At 41.2% G+C, this 24,736-nt stretch overlaps 1 protein-coding gene across 1 annotated transcript; it reads right to left on the bottom strand.

Annotated features, from left to right (window-relative positions):
- Positions 1 to 3,074: 3,074 nt before the first annotated feature.
- On the bottom strand, positions 3,075 to 19,259 carry LOC138589221 (protein NLRC3-like). Its single transcript, XM_069659423.1, has 8 exons — positions 19,240 to 19,259; positions 19,028 to 19,083; positions 13,856 to 14,587; positions 11,114 to 12,905; positions 9,468 to 9,644; positions 7,449 to 7,625; positions 6,561 to 6,607; positions 3,075 to 4,996 (listed from the first exon to the last, which is right to left on the bottom strand). Exons 3-8 carry the CDS (start codon positions 14,562 to 14,564, stop codon positions 3,834 to 3,836), a joined length of 4,065 nt encoding a protein of 1,354 aa, XP_069515524.1. The 5' UTR covers positions 14,565 to 14,587; positions 19,028 to 19,083; positions 19,240 to 19,259; the 3' UTR covers positions 3,075 to 3,833.
- Positions 19,260 to 24,736: the final 5,477 nt, after the last annotated feature.

Here is a 24,736-nt window from a genome sequence, read left to right on the forward strand (position 1 = left end):
GCATGATATAAATTCCACTACAGGGGAGATGTAGTCCGTAGAAACTCAATGTTGCCTTGGCTGACTCGTTTGCGGTGACATGAGGAAAAAACTTCCACGCTGACTCCAATGTAAAAACATTAAAAAATATTTTAATTCCAAAGTTACTTTTTACAGGAACATTCAAAGCTATTTTCCCTATTCAACTGAACTACAGTCAGAAAACCGTGTGGCTCTGTCCTTCATTGAGCTTCTACTGAAACAAAAAATGTGTCTGGGCGTGTCCCCAGCAATGACCTGCTTCTCTTAAAGAGACAGTAACATAATGCATTTTAATACATAACAAAATAAGCATTAATTAAATAGAATTTCAGTGAATTAACGTATATCTTTATCTGTTCACCTACGTTTTTAAGCAAAATATGCACTTTACCTATTGATTAAACTTAAACATCCATGAATTTAACTTAGAAAAAGGACTGGAAAAAAAACGTGCCTAATATATTGGTATCGAAATCGTCAGTCGTCAAAAAGTCAAAAAATCCAATATCGTGCATCCCTTTATATATAAATTCCCATTAAAACATGGTTTGTAATTCGATGAAGCCAAAGTCTCTACTTGGTTTGATAATGTGGTGCATGTTTATGAGTCTGGTTTCCTGTCTGTTTCCACTAGTTCTTACACCTGATTTTATTTTCATATGTTGGGGTAAGACAGTCACTGACAGTATTGGACTTACATATGCAGACACATGACACCTCCACTCATGATGTTTTTCCAAGGAAATTAGAACCCATATGGATATTTTTGTGTAATCAAATGTGAGGGCCCTTTTTTATATATCATGCCAGGTTTAGAAACATTTCTTCATCACTGCAAAAGGAAGACTTTTTCAGTTATAAAGCAGTCACAATCACAAACTCAGAAAGTCCATTGTCTCCATTCAGCATACCCATACAAATGCTTATTCATTCAACTCCCGGCTTACAGAGGCAGCTCTCTAATCAAAACAAATCAACAGAGGCAGGTTGAGGCAGAAAGAGCGTGAGGCGCTCTGAATGTGTTGTCAATTAGCAGCAGCAGATCAATGGTGCAGAGGGAAATGAATTAATCAAACAAGTCTGTTATTTTTAAGGGCCTCTGATGTGGACCCGGAACTAAATGCTCAGTTGGGAGTTTTTACGCCTCTTCAAAGAGTTGGTCAAGAATTAGGTTTTTATAAGCAATGAGGCAGCTTGTGCGAAGAGGCCTTCAGTGTGCTGGTTGCTACATTGTCCTGAACTTTTCCTTTCAGTAGCCATCTTCCCCTCCTTTTCTTTCTTGAGCTTTCATTCAAGCCTTTTTTCACGGTTGTAATTCGTTACCGCCTACATTCAGATGCTCACAGGCACACACATACCAGTAGTACATACATTTGGCTATCAAAGAGGAACATCAAATGTGTACAGTTAAAAGTCTGCATGTGCTTGTTTAGGTGTGTTTGTTGTCCCTGTGCCTCGTTTAGTAAACCACCCTGTATGTCTATAAAAGATTTTTGAATTGGCCATAGGAGGACAACCAGTGTCTTTGTTCAGCTGAAATAATTCAATAATCAGGATGTTCAGGATATTTGACATTCACTTTTTCAATGTTTGATTTGGAGAGCGACCAGTTAAGCTGTGGGAGGGCTAAAATGGGTTCCCGAAATTATTGAGAGGAGGCCAGTGCCAAAGCCATTGGCTGTGTTGTGTAACCACAACAGTCCTGCAGATGAAAGTAGACTGGAAAATAGAGAGAGTTAAAGGAAGACAACAAAAGGAGAGAAGGCAGGATGAGTTACAAGTAGGATTTGATACGGGGAAAATCTTCTGACAAAAAATGTGACAACTTTGGCATTTGGGGCTTTAACTTTAAGGGAGCAATTTGGCCTTGGAAAAAGGCACTGTCAGTTAAAGCTGGTGTTCTCTTATCCAGGGGTTCCCAAGCCCCGGTCCACGGACCGTTACCACGGGCCGCAGGTGGTTCAGCACCGGGCCGCAAAACCCAATAGGTGTCTGTGACATTCCAAACATACGCAGAGTCAGAACCGTCGAATGGGCTGTGTGAAGTGTGCAATCACTAAAGACACTTCAAAAGTCAATTCAGCTGGAAAAATCGCAGACCTGGCAACCCAGGCTTCGCATCCCATGAACTTTGATCATGAAGCCTGATGCCCCTCTAAAGCTCTGTGTTTATCAGTGAACTATATGAACTACACAGCATATGGGCATATGACAGCCTGTGGAGACGAGGTTTATACTTTAACTGTGCCCAGAAATACGGACGGATCGCAACGTTAGTATTCAGGTATGAGCATCAAAACACACACAGGTCTTTAATTAACGGGTCTTACCTTTGCCCTCATTTGAGGGAGTCGGGAAATCTGAATGCTGAACGGGTTGTTTCTGTCCGTTTTGGCTCTTGTTTGTGGTATTCTCATTACGTATTTGCCCTTTCAATCTGGCACAAGGCCACAGCTCTTTGGGCTATGCCATTAGTTGTCATTTATTGATAATCACCTGTTATTTGATTTCTGTCACCTGTGTTTGCCACCTAGATGTCTGCAATCGAAAACTATGAATACAATAGTAATACAGCCTTGAGATTATGTCATGAGAGACTTGTTGCATTTGCAATACATCTTGTCAATCTTTAACAGTAAATAAGTGTCATAGTTTAATCAAATGAAGAATAACATATTATTTAAAGGCAAGCAATGTCAAAAAGTTAAATTTTTTCATGAGGCAGAGGATGTTGTTTTGATGTTTTAGTTTAATTAAAGGTCTCCAGCAGAGTGTAGCAGCCTGTGTATGTGTGTGTGTGTGTGTGTGTGCGTGTGTGTGTGTGTGTGTGAGAGAGAGAGAGAGAGAGAGAGAGAGAGAGAGAGAGAGAGGGAGAGAGAGATGCATATGTGAGTATGAGATTGAGTGAGAGAGATTTGTTATATCTGATGAGATGAACAATTTAATTATGGCCACAAAATCAACAACCCCCGGCTGCCCCCGGACCCCCCTACAAGGTGTGAGATGTATTTGGCTAAGCCCCAGATGTTTTCCTAAAGTCCTACAAACGTTCCTGCCACGCGGCATGATAACTCTGATAAACTACGCGTGGATCACCTCCGGCTCATCTCAGTCACAGTGTGTGAAGATGTATTTTATGCGTTATAAAGGGTTTTCACAGAAATACGGGACCGATCACAATGTTAAGTCAGTTTATGTCAGCAGAAATAGAAACAATTGTAATAAAAGTGTTACATTTCAATATGAACATTTTCATATGGTCTACTCTATTGTAAACTTAATAAACTAACTCAACTGCTATAATTGAAGTTTTAATAATTTGACAATAAATTATGAGGATGACACGCCATTTACGTTTGGTCCATACATTAGTAAATTCAATTATTGTTGTCTATTAAAGCCTTTTTTTTTTTTCAATAAATGAAGTTTTAATATAGTATGCATTTAGTTAAAAGGGTGTGTGTTAACATTTCCAAGGACATTTCTTTCATCATTTGTGCGTACGCATGGTCTGAGGGAGTTCTAAATTTGTTCGCAGAGTACGAAGAAATTTAGGTAAGAACAAATTGATGAATCCCAGATTTGTGCGTCAAACGTGCGTATGCACAGTTCAAGCACAGATTCGTGCGTACGCACTGTTCGTAAATGAGTCCCAATTTGACAACGTGAGAAAAATACTTCCTTGAGAATGTTCATGTATAGACTTAAAGTATGAACAGGTAAAAAAATACAGCATGATATAGTAATGTTTCACCTCATGGTAATTAAATGATGCTGGTTAGCAAGAGGTTCCCAAGGATGCAATGAGATCATTATGGGGCCAAATGGGGATTGACTGCCTTTTGGATCCTGCCACCAGTGGCCCCTCGAGGAACTGCAGATTTTTGCACTTCTGCATTGGCTTCATTTTTCAACACCTGCGGTTGCTGCTTGGGCCTATTTTGGAGCCTGCCTCCAGTGGCCCCTCGAGGAACTGCAGATTTTGGCACTTCTGCATTGGCTTCATTTTTCAACACCTGTGGTTGCTGCTTGGGCCTATTTTGGAGCCTGCCTCCAGTGGCCCCTCGAGGAACTGCAGATTTTTGCACTTCTGCATTGGCTTCATTTTTCAACACCTGTGGTTGCTGCTTGGGCCTATTTTGGAGCCTGCCTCCAGTGGCCCCTCGAGGAACTGCAGATTTTGGCACTTCTGCATTGGCTTCATTTTTCAACACCTGTAGTTGCTGCTTGGGCCTATTTTGGAGAGTGCCTCCAGTGGCCCCTCGAGGAACTGCAGATTTTGGCACTTCTGCATTGGCTTCATTTTTCAACACCTGCGGTTGCTGCTTGGGCCTATTTTGGAGAGTGCCTCCAGTGGCCCCTCGAGGAACTGCAGATTTTGGCACTTTGGCTTTAGCTTTTTCTTGTTGTTGTTGTTGAGGCTTGATTTGACTCCATCGCAGAGGTGTTTCGTCTATCTCACACAGAGTTACAGAGCCACTCTTAAACCAGAAGCCTGGATAGACTGGTTCAGTGAATTTGGCATGGAAGGTGTGTATGAGACTCAGCTCTCCTGATTTGTCACTGTAATAAGTCAAAGTACCAGCTTTCCAATCCAGATACACTGCTACTTTTTGGGAAAATGGCTCTGTAATATGTTTGGATGTCTTCCCATGAATGGCAGTGTATCCATGCTTCGAGCAGAGCAGACTCCAGGACATGTCATTGCATCCTAAGCCACCTTTACTGTCCCATCTTCTACCCACTCCTCTATACGCCACTGAGATACCGACAGTCCCTTTCCACTCCACCTCCCAGTAGCAGAGGCCCTGCTGACCCTCGTCACAAATCACCTGCGACCTCTTAAACCTGTCTTCATTTTCAAGACGTTGCACCTTCTCTTCCAACTTCTTTACAGTTTTCACCTTCCTGTTTCCGTCAGACAGAACAAGCCTCTTTCCTGCCGTATTTTCATCAAACTTTAGATCTCCATCATCTGATTGAGAAATGAAAAATAAAAAACTCAAGTGTGTTAAGTGTTTGTTTTTTAGTAAAGAAAAAAATACTTTCAAAAATGTATTAAAAAGTTTTACCTCTAAAAATATGAAGTGACAAAAGTGCATACTGTTAGAACCTATAGTGACAAATGCTTATTATCTGAAGTACATTCAAATTTAACACACTGGGCGCAAACCGAGGCACAAGGCGAAAAGAGGTTGGCTTAAGTCCCTTGATTATTCATAGGTGTGTTTCCGGCATAACATGAATCAAACCAATCAGTGTGTAAACTGTCATTCCCTGCTGTCAGCCCGGTGCGCCTGCAGGCAGGCGTGTTGCTATTTACACAGCAGACTTCAGTCTTTCTTCTTAAATAAACCGGACCCCAACAGGCATATTCAACTTATTTCCTTTCACTGTGTCCTTGAACATGCAGAAAAAGCACAGGTTACTGTACGATACATGTTGAAGCACGGATTGATGTTAAAGCTGCTGAAGCGATCCCACTGCCCAGCGGGAATGAAATTGAAAAGAGGCATGCTGTGTACATTTACGCACGAGGCACAGCATTATTTACTTATTTAAATCTCCAAGCGGACAGGATCTTATGTTTGTTAAAGTTCTGTGTGCTGCCCATCAAAGAAAGGTCGGCATTAAATGATCACTTGTTGTTGCTGCTGGATCACATGACTGTATTGTCTCCTGCATGTGTAATTGGCACTGGACAGTGTTTTAATATCTCTGGGCACAATTGTCGGTGCCACAGGTAGTTATGTTTGAGTATGGTGATTAATTACTGCTATTGATTAATAGCTCTTAGTTGTGCGTGTGTGAGTGTGTCTCGGTTTCTGCTATATCAAAGACAGCTTGCGTCAGAATGATCGCGCATTATGGAGAGCTTGGTGTCGGTCTCGGTCAGTTATTGGCCCGTGTGTGGCTCGAGCAGGGATCTCCCTGAGGTGAAGCAGGTCTGTGTGGAGGCAGCGGTGAGCTTGTCCACGTCTTCCTGCACTTCTCAGCAGATCGTTAACAAACCAAAAGCAGTATCATGATTTAAGGAGATGAGGGAAACAAAAGCCTGCAGCCTGTCCCTTAAACAACGTTTTTTCACTGTATATGCAAACACAGTTTTTTCCTTATGAGTAGAAGCGCTGCTGTGCGTCCCTGTGTGAGTGACAAGCACAGACTCATGTTGTAAACTCTCCGATGTATGTCCATAATGCGCCCTCTAAATAACAAACACAGACTGCGCCATAGACTTTAGACAAGGTTTTTGTTGGTCTAAGGCCCAGTTGCTTTCTGCGTCCTCAAGTTAGCAATGCGCCACCACACCTCATTTCAAAACCGACATGCCCACGGGCGCTAATGGTGGTGCAAGATCACTTGCTATTTACACAACGTGGGCGCTGGGCGTGAAAATGACGACTGCGCCGGGTGGAAGATAGCATGGACACTTGCTCTGCGTGCTTTGGTGCTTTGCGCCGGGTGGATGATAGGGCCCTTAGTGTCTAAAAGTATACTGAAGTGATACAATTTTAGAAATCGGTGCCATGAAGACTTACATTTCTTTATCCCTGGCTTTAAACGGTGCTGTCCACAATGGTCCAAACTGCACAGGAGAAAAAGAGTGTTAAAAGGCTTTGGCCCATGAAGAAAAAAACATGAATATAGGGCTTCTGTGATTTCTGAGAGGTTTATAGGGATGTGCCTTAAACATATAAAAGGCCTGTGATTAGGGGTTGCAAGAAGATTGTGGGTTGACGCATACCTGCTGCTAAGTGTTTAGGAGAGGCGTGTGTGTGTGGAGATGGCTCGATGTCAAATGATAACGAGTAGAAAAATGCATTTTATATCAACCAAATTAATAAAAAAAGACCCAGACACCTCTAGTGTTAACAGGTGAGCTGAAATGGTATACATTATTCTGAACATAACACTAATGAGTAAGGTCGGGCTGGCTTACATGTCAACAAACCTGACACATCCCAGGTTAAGGAGAGCAACACCATAGACAGGCTTATTCAATTTTGAATCAGTTTTCAAAGGGAGGCTTGCAAGTTACTTGAAGCTTTTGCCATGCTTGTATTGGGTATAAATAAGAGGTAAAATAAGGTGATAGGATTAGGCAATTTTTTCTTATGATTGTAGTCCCCCTGTACATATGATCACAATGTGTTCTGCAGGTATTTGCACCCTGCAGAAACATGCATTTTATATAGTATACAAATAGCATTGTAATGCCAAGTGTATATTTGATCTCAGTGACACTACTGCCATTGCACATTTTCTTAACAGCAACAAGGTGATTCTTGAGTGTTTCAAAATGTAGCCTACTTCATAGTATAAAAGTTTAAGTTGAGTTTTGGATGTAGGTTGGTCTTATTACAACAAGGAAAACAAGCTATTGCTAAAATGTAAACTTAGTAAAGAAGCATTCCAACTTCTCTTACCAGAGTGTATTCAGGCTCATGTTTGGATCCTCCTTTATAGCCGAGAGCATCGCCGCCCCCTCGTCTCCTGGATGGTTATAACTCAGATCCAGCTGTTTCAGGGAGGAGGCCGTGTTGGATCTGAGTGCTGAGGCCAGGAAAGAGCAGCCTTTCTCTGTCACCTGACAACCTGACAACCTTCAGAGCACACACATGCAAACACACACAGACACACACACACACACACACACACACACACACACACACACACACACACACACACACACACACACACACACATGAGAGTTATGTGGTTGGAATAGAAGTGTTGTGTTGTAGGTTACCTGTAGTACCTGTAGGCAAATTCACATAAAGATTGTGGGTTTCAGCCTTATCATTTATGATTTGTTTTTAGTTTTGTTCTGGAGCTGCCTTCGTGCCTATATAGCTAAAAGGGTTTGCCAGCCTTCCTACCTTCCAAACCTGTCTCTAAGTTTTCTATTGGCTAATAAATAACTGTATTTCACTACTTCCTGTCACCAACAGAACAAACTACCTGCCATTGACCCAGCTCACTCAGACAAAAAAGTCTTAGATAAGGTCATACAGTTTGTCATAAAGATGTTTTGAGGGAGGTCGCTTCTGCTGAGGTTAGAGAGGCGGTCCTGTCAATGATACACAGAAAAGTGTCCTTACCTGGGTAGACCACAGACTTTCTTATCACCTCTCCAAGTCTGCTTGCATCAAGTCTGATAGCTTATACCTTACATCCCTGTCAACAAGGATCTTTCTTGTTAGCTGCCAATCTGATTCAAAGCCCTCAGCCTTCTACTCAGCCAGCTCTCCTGTCTGTTAAACTCAGCTCACCAAACAGCTTTTTGAGCCTTCAGCATTCCCATCTTGAGCCAGCTAGCCTGCCAGTAAACCAGTGGTAATCATGGGTACAGATGTCATCAGCCCTCTCAGCTGCCCATTGCCTCAGTGGTACAGCTATCCATCATTCCAGAGCCCAAGCTGCCCACTGCTGCAGATCATCTGCTGTCAGCAACCTGGAGCCTCTGATGCCCAGTGCCATGGAGCCCTCGACCGATGATCCTGGTCTGGTCTGATCTGGTCGACTTCCTGCCTGTTCTCACGAGCTGGTTAACCTCCTACCTCCGTCGCTGACCTTGAGCAGTCTTACCTATGTCACTGGCTGCCTGGTCATCCTCCTGCCTATCCTTCGGAGAGGCTTGGCCCATTTGGTCGACCTCCTGCTCATCCTCCAGAGTGGCTCCCCCAATGTGGTCAACCTTGAGCCAGTTCACCTGAGGGGATCTGCATTGCTACAGCCCTGCCCCCAGGCAGTTCGCCCTAGAACTCCTGCTTCCCCTTTGCCCTGCCCCAAAGTTGTCTGCCTTGGGTCTCCTGCTGCGCCTATGCCCAGACCGCAGTCTTGCTGCCTTAAATCCCCAGCTCTATTCTTCAGTTCCAAAACCACTTAACCCTTAAACTCTCCTCCAGACCCCCTTCACTAACCCTACCTCGTGTTCCTAACCAGCCTGATGGGACATTTGGAATCTGACTTTTTTGAGGTGGGCATTTTGTTACAATCTGCTCTCATCTGCTCACTTTTCCCACGACATGGACTTTGTTCCTGCTCCAACTCTCCACCAACTGCTGCAGACTTTCTCGCCTTTTACAGATCTACACATGTCCACTGTTATATTAACGGCCTGGGAGTTGAACTGACCTCCCCTGCCCACCTGCTCACCTGTCTGCATTCCTCTCCTTCTCCGTATTCCCTATATACTATCTCCTTAGTTTAATTGTCACTTCGTGCTTTGCTTTGACTATTCTGCTGTATTGATCTGTATTTTTAGTTTTGAAATTTCTATGTGCATAACATGCCTTTGTTTACCCGCCTGTTTCCCATTGCTGGTTTTCCAGGATTCCTATCTTCCAAAAACTACCCATAATAGCCCCCTTTCCTGTCAACAATATTGTGTGGCTTTTCTGTAACTTACAATGAAATGTACAGTAAATCTAATGCACACTTACTTGAGAATCTCCAGTTTACATTGTAAACTTTTCAGGCCATCAGCGAGATGCTGCACACCACAATCAAGCAGGTCATTATGACTCAGGTCCAGCTTGGTGAGATTCGAAGATGCAGAGTTGAGGACTGAAGATAAGAGACCTTTGCAGGATTCTTCAGTGAGCTCACACCAATCAAGCCTGTAAAAAATATTTGTAATCAGAAACTGAACTAAAAATAGCAGCAGTAGCAAACACAGAATCACTATTACAGCTTCAACATATTAATCCCTCATTTTTAACAGGTCATCATTAAGCTTTCTTTCATTCATTCGTGTGTATTGACAAACAAGGTTTGTTCCCACTTTGGGGGATTCAAAGCAGTTTGAAGCCCACCTTAACCATGTGACCAGACACAAAAGAGGCCTAAATTTAAGACTAGAACCGCCACAGACGACATCATTTGGTGTTAAATTATTCCGTTATTATTATTATTATGTGTAATGCATTTCCTTCCTACCCTGACTTTCCTGAATACCCATCCTGTACATGCCTGCATTGTCACAATGATTTAATTACCTTTAGAAAAGCAGATAGATGCATTTTATTGTTGTTTTTCAACCTCAACGACACCACCCAATCACCCTGAGTGACATTGTTGAGCATTGGTACTTTCATCCAGGAGGAGAATAGACACATTTGCTAATGGCCTGATTAGCACACGAGACAATGGCTTGGACATCAAAACTAATTATGCACACAAGCACTTATCACGTGAATTTTGCACAAAAGAAATTAATAATTTTAGGTGGTCTTATTATTTAGGAAAGGCTAAAAAATGCTTTATAAATTCAATCTAGGTGACATGGAGATTATTAAAATATGACATTGCAGACAAAGCAGGATCAATGCTGTGGAGGCATTGGAAATGCTACAGAACATGGACTTTGCGGACTCTGATGGCATGTCGGACATAGAATTTGAAGTTGAAGAGGAAAATGACGCGGCTGATTCTGAGCCTGAACTGGAGCTAGAGCCAGAGAGAGAGAACGCATACAGCACACCGGCTTTTAGTTTTTGCATAACTTTTATAGTCTGACAAAAAGCATGATTATTTTCATTTTATTTCTAACTATATTATTTACTCAAATACAAATGCTGAAATTGATTATGAGGGATGGAGAGACTTGAGCTCTGTGTGCAAAGAAGACCACAGGAGCAGTGCTTCGTGTCATTCTTTTGTTAGACAAATGTGATCATTTGTGCTTTCTTCTTTGATTATTTCTTAGACATTAGCAAGTGAAAATAGTAGAATTTAATTTGCTTATAGCATCCCAGGTGCAACCTGTTATTAGAGCATCTATCTGGCTTTGTTTGTGGGGGGTGGGGGAATAGTGTCCTTGCACGCACCTATAGAGATGTAAAGTGATGATACAGATGCCTGAGCGTCAGAGTTGACCAAACAAGTACCCCACAAGTGCTTGGCAGTTCTGGTGTTACATTTTTTACCGGCTTCATTTCTATTGCCTATACCGGAGTTTCTACAGACCACTGTCAGCCAACATGAGAATTTTGAATAGGTTGAAGATTTGAACTAAATGAACTTATCTTGTAAGAAGTGTATACCAAGATAACAAGAGTTTTTTGTTGAAGTGTTGCAGAGTACTTACAAAGCAGTTTTGGCGACTTTGACCACCGGCAACATTCCCAGAAGTACCTTCTCTGATTTCCGATACTTTTTCAAATCAAACACATCAAGCTTCTCATCTGAGGTCATCAGCACAAAGGTCAGAGCTGACCACTGGGAGGTGGAGAAGTTTTCAAATGTGACTGTTTCTGAGCGCAGGTACTTTTTCACTTCTTCCACAAGAGACTGGTCATTCAGCTCATTCAGACAGTGGAAAAGATTGAAATTATGATCAGCATCACTGTTCTCTTCTCCGATCTTTTCTTTGATGTACTTAATTGTTTCCTCGTTGGTCTCCTTGTTATTGTCTGTCTTCTTCAGCAGCTCTTGAAGGAGATTTTGATTAGTCTCCAGAGAGAGGCCGAGCAGGAAGCGCAGAAACATATCCCAGTCTCCATTTTTGCTACCTAAAGATTTGTCCACTGCCTCCTTGTAGAAGTCTGATGCAGGCAAGTCTGTGACCGTTGAAGTGGGTTTTGTAAGCAGATTTTCACCACTGTTATTGAATGTGTGAAAGACATAGAAAGCTGCCAGGAACTCCTGAATGCTCATATGGACAAAGCAGAACAATTTCTGTAGGGACACCCCATGGCCTTCTCGTTTAATCTGAGTGAATAGTCCTGAGAAGACAGCTGCTTCTGTGATATCAATACCACATTCTGTCAAGATTTCTTCAGTGAAGACAAGGTCTCCTTTCTCTAGACCTTCAAAAGCCAGCTTCCCAAGAGAAACCACTGTGTTCTTGTTTCTTGTGTTCCAACAATCAGTCTCAGAACTCTGACTTGTCTCATCTCCGCCATACTTAACATTGGCCTGTCTGCATTGTAACAAAAGGAAGTATATGTACATGTCAGTCAGAGTGCTGGGCATCCTACTTTCTTCATTTCGTATCACAAAGTCCTCCAGAACTTTTGACGTGAGATAACAGAAGACAGGGATATGACACATGATATAAAGTGTCCTTGAATTCTTGACATGTGACAAGATTTTTTCAGCCAAGTCCTTATCTTCAAATCTCTTCTTGAAGTACTCTTCCTTCTGCTCATCATTAAATCCTCGCACTTCTGTTACCCGGTCGACTTTGCTAGCAGGGATATTGTTGGATGCTGCAGGTCGGGAGGTGATCCAGATTTGAGCTTTAGAAAGCAGATTGCCTTGGATGAGGTTTGTCAGCAGAACCTTCACTGAGTTTGGCTTTGTCACCTCGGACCAGTATTCACTTTCATTGAAGACAAGATCAAGGCGACATTCATCAAAACCATCCAGCACAATCAGGATTCTGTACTTGTCATAGTCCTTTATTTCTGATGTCTTCATTCCTGGAAAGAAACTGTGAATAAGTTCCTCCAAGCTGTAATTTTCTTCTTTTCTCAAATTCAGCTCCCGGAAAGAAAGTGGAAACATAAAAAAGACATCATTGCTGGACTTATTCTCAGCCCAGTCTAGCATGTACTTCATTGTTGCAAATGATTTCCCAATGCCTGCCACTCCTGTTGTTAGCACAGATCTAATCTGTTTATTTTTTCCCAAAGCTGGTTCAAAGATGGCGTGATATTTAATGGATGTTTCTTCTGGTTTGAACTTAGCACCTTCAATCTGTCTGGTCTCATGCTGGTCATTGACCTCTCCTCTTCCCCCCTCTATGATGTAGAGATCTGTGTAGATGTCATTAAGAAGAGAAGAGGTTTTCTGCATGTCGATACCCTCAGACACTCGGGTAAATTGCTCCTTCAGCTGAGATTTGAGTGACCATTGACTTGCAAGATCAGGTTTAACTGTAGAGAAAAAAAAACAGTTATTGTTGGGAGAAACTAGCCAGTTGTTGTAATTACAAGTTAAGAGTGCAATTACAGTCAGGTATTAGTAAAGTAAACAAAAACAACCCTAGCATCAATAATGAAGTTGTTGTAGTTGTTTTAGCACATGCTGGCCGACTGAAAGTGAAGCAGTGTTTAAAACACCAAGAATCAATGTAAGAAGAGGTTGAACTCAGGTAGGCCATTTGAAAAAGCCTTCTCTGCTGAATGTCACCAACTGAATGAATTGTGGTATCAGAGGTAGAGATTTCGTGAGCCGATCATAAGGATTGGCATCAGAAACAATCATGTTCTGATCATATGTTTGCTGTACTGTACTGCTGAAGCGCTGCTCTTCATTATAACATCCTTAAGTTAGATTTTTCTGCAACATTAAGTATAAATTAGAGTGTATTACTACAGTTTGTAAGAAAAATATATTGGGCATATTGGTTTTGGCTATTGGCGGGCTATCGTTTACTTCCGCTTTTCAAAACCAGAAACTGTCGTCTGTGTTGCACACTGCAAATTAAATTTGAAATGCTCTGTACTACATACTACCACTGACCGCAGTATGCAGTGTATAGTATGTAGTATATAGACGGCATTTCAAACACAGCCTTAGTCTTCTCATGTCCCTGTGCTCATTCGTTGTCGTCTTTGGTCCCGAAACTTTGCTCCTGGTGTTTGCAGTTTGGATTTTCCTTGTGGCTGTTTTATGTTGGACTTTTGTTTTGCTTGGTTCCGAACAGTAAGCTTTTGTTTTTGCCTTGTTTTGTATTTTTTTTGTTATTAAATAATTTCATTGTCTGCATCTGGGTCCTCTACCTTTTTTGAACCTTGTTGCGACATTTAGTACTTCATAGATAATAAAGTTGTCTGTTCTCCCTGTATGTTTGTATTGTATTTCTATGCACCCAGAAACTTACATCTTATTTCGGAGGTTCTGTTGACACAATCATCAGGCAACTGCTTGGCAGTTTCAGGTCGCGAGGTTATCCAGAGCCGGGCAGAAGGAAGGAGATTTCCTCTGATGAGGTTTGTCAGTAACACATCCACTGTAGCTGACTCCTGGACATCGGTCAATGTGTCCATGTTGTTAAAGTCAAGAGCAGGTTGTAAAGCATCCAATCCATCCAGGACAAACAGAACTTTGAACTGTTCAAGGTTAGAGATCACAGAGTCTTTAGTTTCCTTAAAGAAATGATGAAGAAGTCCCAACAGGCTGACTTTTTCCTCTCTCCTCAAATTAAGGGCAGATAAGTTAATTGGAAATATAACTTCGTCATCAACTTTGGCTGTGTCCCTTACTTTATCTTTGAGCCACGTTAAAACTGACCTCTGGTCATTCTTAGCCCACTCTTTTATGAATTTCTGCACACAGACAGATTTACCAATACCAGCCTCTCCGGTAGTCAGCACATTTCTGATTGGTTGTTCTTTTGTATCTTTGAAGATATCAGATACTGAATTAACTTGAGTCGCTGATTTCGCCACAGCTCGTCCATTTTTCTTTGTATCATTGGCATCACTACTTCTGTCATGTCTTATGACGTGTTCTGTCTGTTTCTGGTTAGGATGATTTTTGTCTTCATCTTGAATGGCTTCTCTAAATCTTCTTTTGAGGGTTGATATCATCTCTTGCTGTCCCTTTATTCTGTCTGAATAAACAAAACAGTTCAGCAAGTTAGTTATGATGAGTGAAGCATGAATCATTTATATTTAGGTATCATTTAAGTGACAGATTTGAACACTGCCAGGAAAAGACTCTTATAGTTCAACACAGCAAGTACTTCAAAAACTGAATTTTAAAGACACCAATGTTAAAAAAACAAAACACTTTACTTGACAGTCTGAGCTACATGCTTTATATTTTAGATGTACTTTTTATTACTTATTTAGTTTGACATGGTCAAAATAAAGTCACTTTAGCAAACAGAATTTTGTTAAAGGCAACTGAACATGAATAAATTATTGTTTTATTTCACTGTTGCAATTATCTCTGATTGATCCGGCATAACTCTGAAAAACTAAATGATTTAGAAAACACAAGACATACTGCTCAACATTTATTTCTTAACGACATAAATTGTAATGTTGCAACAGACATTACAGGCACCTGTGAGGTCTGTTCTCTCTTGTCAGTTGGATCACATTTCTTTCTCCCTAAATGTGTTTAATTAGCAGATCTTCATCTGCAAACTCCAGTAAGTCACACCACTGTATCCCTGTAATATGTAATGGGGTCAAACACAACCTCATCTAGAAATGAGCCAAGCCACGGATCCTCAGCGTGGAATATCAACCAGCGAAGAAGTAGCTGACCCACTTGATCTGGCATCCTCTTTAATGGCTTCCAGGACCCATAATCACTTGTTAGTCTCCCTGCTGTCTGGTAAATTGAAAGATTTACCATTTAAATGTTTTTCAACCATCCTATGAAGGCAAATCTGTATCACCAAATTTTGAAATTTAAAGCCTTCAAATTTCAAGCACTGAATTTTTCTGCATTGAAATGATGTATCTGCATTTTATAAAATAAAAAATAAAAATTCAAGCTATAAAAAATTCAAACAATAAAAATTCACTTGCTCAAATTCGCTAGGCAAATTCAGATCCCAAAAATATGAGTTAAAAAATTCAGATGCAACATCCGGGACACCAAGGAAGAGCAATCGATTCAGTCTCAAATCGAACCAACATCCGGCCAATCTAGTTAGGCTCTGTTGGTCACGCGTGGCATGGCTTATGAGACCAGGAAATAAACGAGTCAAAAACTTTGCTGCTTTATTTCATTAATAATCGGTATCTTCAGACATTGTAAGAAACGATGTTTGCTTGGACATTCATTTTTGTGTTGACAACATTACATGACAATAGTAAAACCTGCACTAGCCATACCAATGATCGCTACAAAGGTGTCATCTCTCTTATGCTCTCTTAATGTTATTCCATGGAAACATTGAGTCAATAGAGGCTAGAGCTTGCACAGAAAAGTGGACTTATCGATGCGTTGACGCCACTACCACAAGTCAACATCTATTGGGTGACGTCGACGAACTCATGATTTCACACAGCCTTATTTTTTTCCCCACCCATTTCTGCCAAAGTGCACACGCACACTACAGCCAATAGAAGAAGCAGAACACACACTACTGTGCCTTAGACCAACAAAAACCTTGTCCGAAGTCTAAAGTCTATGGCGCAGTCTGTCTCTGCTATTTAGAGGGCACATTATGGACATACATCGGAGAGTTCACAACACAAGTCTCTGCTTGTCACTCACACGGGGAAGCACAGCAGCGCTTTGACTCATAAGGAAAAAACAGTGTGTTTGCAGATACTGTGAAAAGGCGTTGTTTAAGGGACAGGCTGCAGGCTTTTGTTCCCCCTTCTCCTTAAATTATTATACTGCTTTCTAGTTGTTACCGATCTGCTGAGAAGCACAGGAAGACGTGGACAAGCTCACTGCTGCCCCCACACACACCTGCCTCACCTCAGGAGGGCCAAAAACGGCAGAGACCGACACCAAGCTCTCCATCATGCGCGCTCATTCTGACGCACGCTCTATCTAATGTGCACGAAACAGACACACTCAAACATAACTCCCTGTGGCACCGACAATCATGCCCACAGATATTAAAACACTGTCTAGTGCCAATTACACACGCAGAAGACAAGACAGCCATGTGACCCAGCAGCAACAATAATTGATGGTCAGCACACAGAACTTAAAACATAAGATCCTGTCCGTCCGGAGATTTAAATAATTAATGCTGTGCCTCGTGCATAAACGTACACAGCATAATTGTACGTCTCTTTTGGGAGTGGGATTGCTTCAGTGGCTTTAACATTCATCTGTGCTTCGATATGTATCGTACAGTGACCTGTGTTTTTTCTGCGTGTTCAAGGACACAGTGGAAAGAAATAAGCTGAATATGCTGGTCGGGGTCCGGTTTATATAAGAAGAATGACTGAAATCCCCTGTGTACAATAGGCTTGTTCGAGATGACCGGCTCGCCTCGACAACAGGCGAGAGTAGCCGATTGCAGTCGGGGGAGGAGTCATAAAGTCGGACACTTCTTTGTTGACAAGTTTGCTGCTCACCTATTAACCATCTATAATACCAACACCTCACTGTAAATTGAAGTGAATAAAGTCTTCATTTGTTGTTGTTGTTGTTGTTATTATTGTTATTACTATCATTATTATTTTAATTGATTTAATATTAAGTTCTCATTATACTTTATTCAGGGCTTTTGATAGTTATTTCGATATAAACATCATTGCATTTATGTTTATTAAGAGACCGTTCATGAGTAAAGCATTACATTGTGAATGACAGTAGTCTACTTTGATGAACCCGTTTGGTGTCTGTCTGACACTTCATGAAGTTTAATGAATAATGATGAATAAGACAGAAGTCTCATCACTTCCTTGTGGGGGGTGTCAAGGCTTTTTTCAGCCAATAGGCGCTTTATTCAATCCAGAGCAAGTCGTTTCCCATCATGCATGGAGTTGTGCAGTCGGTGGAGAGCAACTGCGGCGCCTGGCCCTGAAAACTGCGGCTGCCTTGCTATCACGGGACTTCAAAGCCTTGCGCAGTCGGGTTTTCAGAGCAAGTCGGACAACAATCTAACCATCATGCAATATGCTTGGCAAGGCGGCATTCGATTCTGCGCAGGCCTCGCTCATCTCAAACAAGCCTATAGCAACACGCCTGCCTGCAAGCGCACCGGGCTCTTAAAGGGAAGGACAGCTGACATTTTGATTGGTTTGACTCATGTTATGCCAAAAACACGCCTATGAACAATCCAGGGACTTAAACCAACCTCTTTGCGCCTTGCGCCTCGGTTTGCGCCCTAAATCGCTTTGCACCATGCGCTTTAGACTGTGCGCCTTCTGCCGTCTAAATAGGGCCCTCTGTGTTTTTTGCACGCGCGTGTATGTGATGACGTCATCAACGACGCGTCAACCTTATGTCAACTTTATGGATAGAAAAGTCGACCAGGGCGCACAAAGTATTAATAAAGTGAATTCAAGTCAAGCCTCTGGATATTCATTTACACAGCAAGTTCTCTGGTCATACGAGGTTATTACAGTCTGTATGAAAGTGTAAACACTTGAAACTCTCATAGCACAAATAAAAAAAATCACAATATGAACAATGTGACAGTTGAACAGGTATCGACACAGTCACTTTCATTAAACATCTTTAAACTAATTTGCAGGTTGAAGTTCCCCGCAACTGTGGAGCAAGATAAAACTTCAAAAAGATTCATGACTGTTACTTCTGGAGGCATCATAAAAACAAGCTGAGATCGCATTTGCAATCACAGCCGCACACAGTTGTTATATTGAAATTTACTGAGGTGTCATTTTTGACACGTTCCGATTTGACCTCTATTGACTCGATGTTTCTTTGGAATAACATTTTTAGAAAGCATATGCAGAGATTATGGAGCAGTTATGGCGAGTGCAGGGTTTACTATTGTCATGTAATGTTGTCAACACAAAAATGAATGTCACAGCAAACATCGTTTCTTACAATGTCTGAAAAGACACCGATTATTAATAAAATAAAGCAGCAAAGTTTTCGACTTGATTGGCTGGATGTTGGTTCGATTTGAGACTGAATCGATTGCTCTTCCTTGGTGTCCCGTATGTTGCATCTGAATTTTTTTAACTGATATTTTTGGGATCTGAATTTCGCCTACCGAATTTGAGCAAGTGAATTTTTATTGTTTGAATTTTTGATTTTGAATTTTTGAACATTGAAAAATAAAAGTGAAAATTAGTTATGGAAAATTATAAGAGCTGAATTCAGAGGCAAAATTTTAGCTACATAATTTCAACGCAACAAAATTCAGTGCTAGATATTCAAAGGCTTGAATTCAGAGACAAACAATTCAGATACATAATTTCAATGCAGAAAACTTCAGTGCTTGAAAATTTCAAAATCTGGTGAGACAGATTTGCTTCCATACCATCCTTAAAACTACAAGATTGAATGTTATAAAGCACAAGTGGTAGAAACTGACTATTTTAGTGAGTTTACTGTCCCTCTGAATCAAAGCAAGAACATCATCAAAATATCTTACCCCCAGGTTCTCCTTCACTGACGTTGAGAGGTTCATCCTGGGACTGGTCACTTTTCCTGGAAACATCATTGGATGGAATAATGAGTGGTCTTTCATGCCCATTTAAAGACAAACTCAGAGTTGAGCCTCAAAGTGAAACATACATTATTTCAATCGGTATGTCAAATACATTTTTTTCTGTATCAAAGCATGAGCTTCACCAAACTTCTTACCCCAAATCTCCTTTACTGAAGTCGATCGGTTTATCCTTGGACCTGTAACTCTTAATGGAAGCGCTGCTGGATAAAGGAGAGTCTAGTCATTCTGGCACAACTCGCCTATAACACAAATGACTTTAGTAAATTTACTATCTTTTAATCTTTTTGTATCAAAGCGAGATCTTGAACAAACATCTTACCCCCAATCTCCTTTACTGAAGTCGATAGGTTCATCCTTGGACCTGTAACTCTTAATGGAAGCGCTGCTGGGTGAAGGAGAGTCTAGTCGTTCTGGCACAACTCTCCTATAACACAAATGACTTCAGTAAATTTATCTTTTAATCTTTCTGTATCAAAGCAAGATCTTGACCAAACATCTTTCCCCAAATCTCCTTTACTGAAGTCGAAAGGATCATCCTTGGACCTGTAACTTTTAATGGAAGCGCTGCTGGGTGGCCTATTACAGATAGATTTCAGTGATTTTACTGTCACCAGAACTTTCTGTACCAAGAAAGAGAATTACAAAACATCTTCCTCCCTCCCATTTACTGCAAATGAAAGGAGACTTCACAAAGACAAACTTACACAGTTAAGCAATAAGCCCTGATTATCTTTTGAGCTTTATCTCTCTTCATGTCTCTCTACATATCTTTTTTCTCTATGGCTATCTCTTGAATATCCATTCAATTTCACAATGCCTACAAAAGCGGGAACCATTGTGCACAGAGGTTTATTGCAATGTTTAAGTCCTTACTTGCCATTGCTCCTTGTATACAAGCGTTGGATGGTCAGCCTTGTCCAGCCGTGGGCTTTACCATTGGCTTATTCCTATCTATAAGGCTACTCTTACCTCTTTCATCTTACCAATGAATGTACATTGTTTGTATATGTATCTGAAGTGTCTCTGCTCGTAGGTATAATTTACTATCTGTCCCTTAAAGTAATAATCTCGAAGATTTTCATGTTAATAAATGTCTGTTAAGTCACTATCTATCACCGAATGAGGTAACACAATTGTGATTGAGCCTATGGCCTACTGATGAAAGCCTTTGAATTTGCAGTATATAGTATTATTATGGACTGGGTGTGTGTGGCAACATTCGTGGAAAAAATCACAAGCAGCCCCCAGTTAGTGACTGTCAGAGAGGGTAGGCGGAGCTAAGCGGATGCATTTCTGGTTTCTGTAACTGTTGCGAGTAAACAGTAATCTACTACGGCTGAACAAACAAAGAAAAGATGGATGACTACAGATACAACTTCAAAAATAAGTGAAAATCCAAAGAAAAAGAAACAAATTTAAAGGTCAGATGAAGGCAAACAGTCTAAAAAGGAAAGCGACCCTCAGTAAGGAAAATCATGAGTGAGAGCCAGCCATAGATGTCTGCTTAAAATGGGAAGTTTCCTCCTGCAATTAGCGTATATCTCCATTAGGTGGTGCCCAAGAGGACGAAACTGAAATCTTCGAGATTGTCATTTGCTTGCTTTGCTTTTCGAAATTCCATACTATACTAGCAGTACGTACTGATTTGGCCAAAATGTAGTATGTAGTATGCAGTATGCAAACAAAAGCAAAATGTGCAGTATGCCAATGCCAAAAATACCCGATGTCGTACTGATTCGGAAAAAATCTCCAGTATGCATTGGACCAGTCTATCTTGCCTACTGTATCCTACAATGCAAAGCGCTGAAACGTCACAACAACAGTTGAAATAACGGACAGCAGCAGCATTCCAGCTGAAGGGGTTTGCTTTTGTCCAAAACCGGAAGCTGGCGGCTGACGTAGCACATTGCAAAATGAATTTGAAAAGCTCCTCCATACTACATACTACCGCCGAACGCAGTATGCAATATGTAGTATATAGTATATAGTATGCAGTATGTAATATATAGTATCCGATTTCAAACACAGCAGAAGTCCGTATTGAACCGGGGAAAGAGGCATTTAAATACGCTGCTCCTTCTTCTTAGGATCAGCTGCAACACTATTTGAATCTTTGTTGGAGCTGGTTTCTCCAAACACATTAAATGTGCTTCTTAATGACATGGGGCCCTATCCTACACAAGGCACGTAGCTCCATGTCGCGCAGCTCAAGTGTCATTAGTATTTCCAGATGCAGTTGTGATTTTCACGCCCAGTGCCCAGTTTTTAGCAACTGATCGTGCACCTACATTAGCGCTCATGGGCGTGTTGGTCCTAAAATAAGGTGTGGTCAGGGAAACAGGTGGTGCATTGCTATCTTGACGACGCAAAAAGCGACTGCGCCATAGACCAACAAAAAATCTGGTATGAAGTCCAAAGTCTATGGTGGAATATGTTCCTGCTAATTAAAGGGCGCATCATGGGCATACATCGGCGAGTTCACCACAAGTGAGTCTGCTTGTTACACACTGGGATGCACAGCAGCGCTTTGACTCATAAGAAAAAGCAGTTAATTTGCAGATACAGTGAAATAACATTGTTTATGGGACAGAGGACTGTGAGACTGCAAGCTTTTGTTTGTCCTTTAATCATGATACTGCTTTCAGTTTGGTGCCGATCTGGTGATACTGGAAGACGTGGACAAGCTCACCACTGCCTCCACACACGCCTGCTTCACCTCAGGGAGATTCTTGCTCGAGCCACGCACAGGCCAAAAACTCAAGCCCGAGACCACCACCAAACTCTCCATCTCTCTAATACACGCGGAAATACACACATGAAACTAAACAGCACCGACAACTGTGCCCACATATATTAATACACTGTCCAGTGTCCATTACATACACACTGGAGAATACAGCCATGTGATCCATCAGCAACAATCCATAAATTAACATGTACAGCCAACCTTTTTTAACAATAAGCACACAGGACTTTAATAAACATAAGAGCCTGTTCAATCTGACGGCGTGTCTGAAGATTTAAATAATTAATGAAGTTTTGCTGCTGTGCCTCGTGCGTAAATGTACACAGCATCTCTCTTCATGTTTCTGCTGGGCAGTGGGATCGCTTCAGTGGTTTTGACATCAATCCATGCACTGACATATATCATACAGTGACCTGTGTGTGATCTGCGTGTACAGGGGCAAAGGAAGTTCAATATGCTGCCCCGAACAGAGAATAAGAGCTGACACTGATTGGTTTTCATGTTATGCTCAAAACACACCGATGAATAATCAAGGGACTTAAGCCAACCTCTCTGTGCCTTGCACCTCACTTTGCACCAAGAATGTGCGCCGCGTAACTAGGCAAAGTAAGTCGGACACGCTCTAATAACTGTAACGCCATGTGCTTTAGACCGTGCACCGTGTAAATAGGGCCCCGAATGAACTTACAGTATTTCCCTCACAATGTCAAAGACTTTCACTGTAGTTTATATGTTCTTAGTCTTTGAATGTCTTTCTAAAAGAGCAAGAATATTACACAAATATAAATATCATGACTGAAGTTAACAGTGCAAGCTTTAAAAGAAATGTAAAAAACATTCATATTGTAAAACTTACACATCAAACATCCAATGTTACTAAAATATCTCACCCCGGGTCTCATTTAATGCAGTTAAGAAATCACCATTTTAACATTTCAGAGGAAAATCAGTCAATTTCCATACATTTTCTGCCACCACAAATGTCGCAGTAAAAAATTTAACATATCTTTAGGGCACGGAGGTCAGACACATTTCTAGTGCAACTTTAAAAAATCATCTTCCACTTACTTGTCTGTTGATGAAACTTCGGCCTGTTCCTCAGACATCTTGATTTACAGGCAGTCTGACCTGTTTTCTGCTCTCCAGTGAGGCTGTGCGACAGTTGTATCCCATTCCTGTGTAACAGAATGGCATTATTTCAAGCTCCTTGACTTTCTCACCTCCTTGCTTGTCCCATTCTCTGTGTTTTATAGAAACGCTTGCCTTTGACACAAAGATTGTACATCACCTTCTCTACAGCATGTTGTAGGCTTTAAGGCAGTCTCTCTACACACTGACTAATTTTAACCTCCTCATATCCAGTCATTAACACATACCTCAATGTAAACGCAGTAGAAAGTAGAAAGTCCATTTCGGAAATAGATCTTTTTTTCAGTTGCTCTGACTATCCCTATCTGAAACATTTAATTGAAGTCTAGGAGGAACTCTGAGTTATTGTGGAAGGAAAAGGACAGTAGTTAATGATTCATAAATACAATATCTGGACCTTGGCACTAATGTGAAGCTTACACGTCCAATATGATGCTTGAATAAATCAAACTAGACTAACAGAGCTGGTAAGATATCTGACAACAAAAATCTCCATTTGCAAAACTGTTCATGTGCAGCCCTTGTTGCACCTAATAAGAGGCTACTATGTTACACTATAAATGTATAAGGTAGGCATGTGAAAAATAAGGAAACATGGCAACAACATGCAGCTCCCCTCTTAAAGCTACAAGTTTGTTTTATTTGATTGGAGTTTTTTTTGACAAGGAGCCGTGCAAATTAAGGAATAAATCCACATGGTAAACACGAGGGCCATGATCACCAGTGTTTCCACATCAATGATCAAGAGCCGAAGCCATCCTGAAACTAGGGTGGTTTATTTTTTTAAATACGATGGTATGTACATACGATGGTATGTGCCGGGTCTCCGGCATCGTCCCACAGTCCAAAGACATGCTTGTTAGGTTAATTGGTGACTCTAAATTGCCCATAGGTGTGAGTGTGAGTGCGAAAGGTTGTCTGTCTCAATGTGTCGGCCCTGTGATTGACTGGCGCCCGGTCCAGGGTGTACCCCGCCTTCCACCCAAAGACAGCTGGGATGGGCTACAGCCCCCCGCGACCCTGAACAGGATAAGCCGTATAGATAATGGATGGATGGATGGATAATAACTGTGAAAGCTCTCTCATACTCAGTCACTCACTATTAATTCAAATTGGGAAGATTCATATTATGGTAGAAGCTAATGGGCTGCACACATAAATAGACAAATTAATAAACCGTGTATTTAGACAGAAAAGGATACACACTTGTACACAGACCCACACAGTAAGCGTGTGTGTGCGCTAGTGTGTGTTTCAAAATAAAAGCATATTGCAAGGAAGGTGAATAATTGAGAACACTCCCCATTGAAATGTAGGAATTTACAATGTCTTCAATCTCACTCTGTCAGGCTTCGCCATTGGTGAGCTCACATATTGCAAACATGCAGAATGACAGACACACAGACTGCAGACCTGTGGTGTGTTTTGTCTGACAAAGTGTGTTTATTAACCTGGGCGTATCACCACAGTTTGACACACCTTTACAAATCTATCCACTGTGCTTTAAAGCATGCATACGTTTATACACCAGACTCAGTGTGCTACGTATATTCTGTATGAAAGTATTAACACATTAAAACTGTCATGGCACAAATATAAAAAAGATAACATGAACCATGTTTATTGTAGCATTAAACAGGTATCGACACAGTCACTTACATTAGACATCGTTTTAAACGGATTTGCAGGTTGGAGTTCCCTTAAACTGTGCAGCAAGATAACGTAGAAACTGAATT

Source organism: Semicossyphus pulcher, unplaced genomic scaffold (assembly GCF_022749685.1).
Source record: "Semicossyphus pulcher isolate SPU_LCO1_2020_fin unplaced genomic scaffold, fSemPul1.0.p SCAF_13, whole genome shotgun sequence".
Classification (NCBI taxonomy): Eukaryota; Metazoa; Chordata; class Actinopteri; order Labriformes; family Labridae; genus Semicossyphus; species Semicossyphus pulcher.

Coding starts and splice junctions, on each gene's coding strand:
- LOC138589221 (XM_069659423.1), bottom strand. CDS start 14,564: ATGATATCAACCCTCAAAAGAAGATTTAGAGAAGCCATTCAAGATGAA. Junction 9,645..11,113: donor AAAGTCGCCAAAACTGCTTT/GTAAGTACTCTG, acceptor TATTTTTTACAG/GCTTGATTGGTGTGAGCTCA. Junction 4,997..6,560: donor AAAGCCAGGGATAAAGAAAT/GTAAGTCTTCAT, acceptor TTTCTCAATCAG/ATGATGGAGATCTAAAGTTT.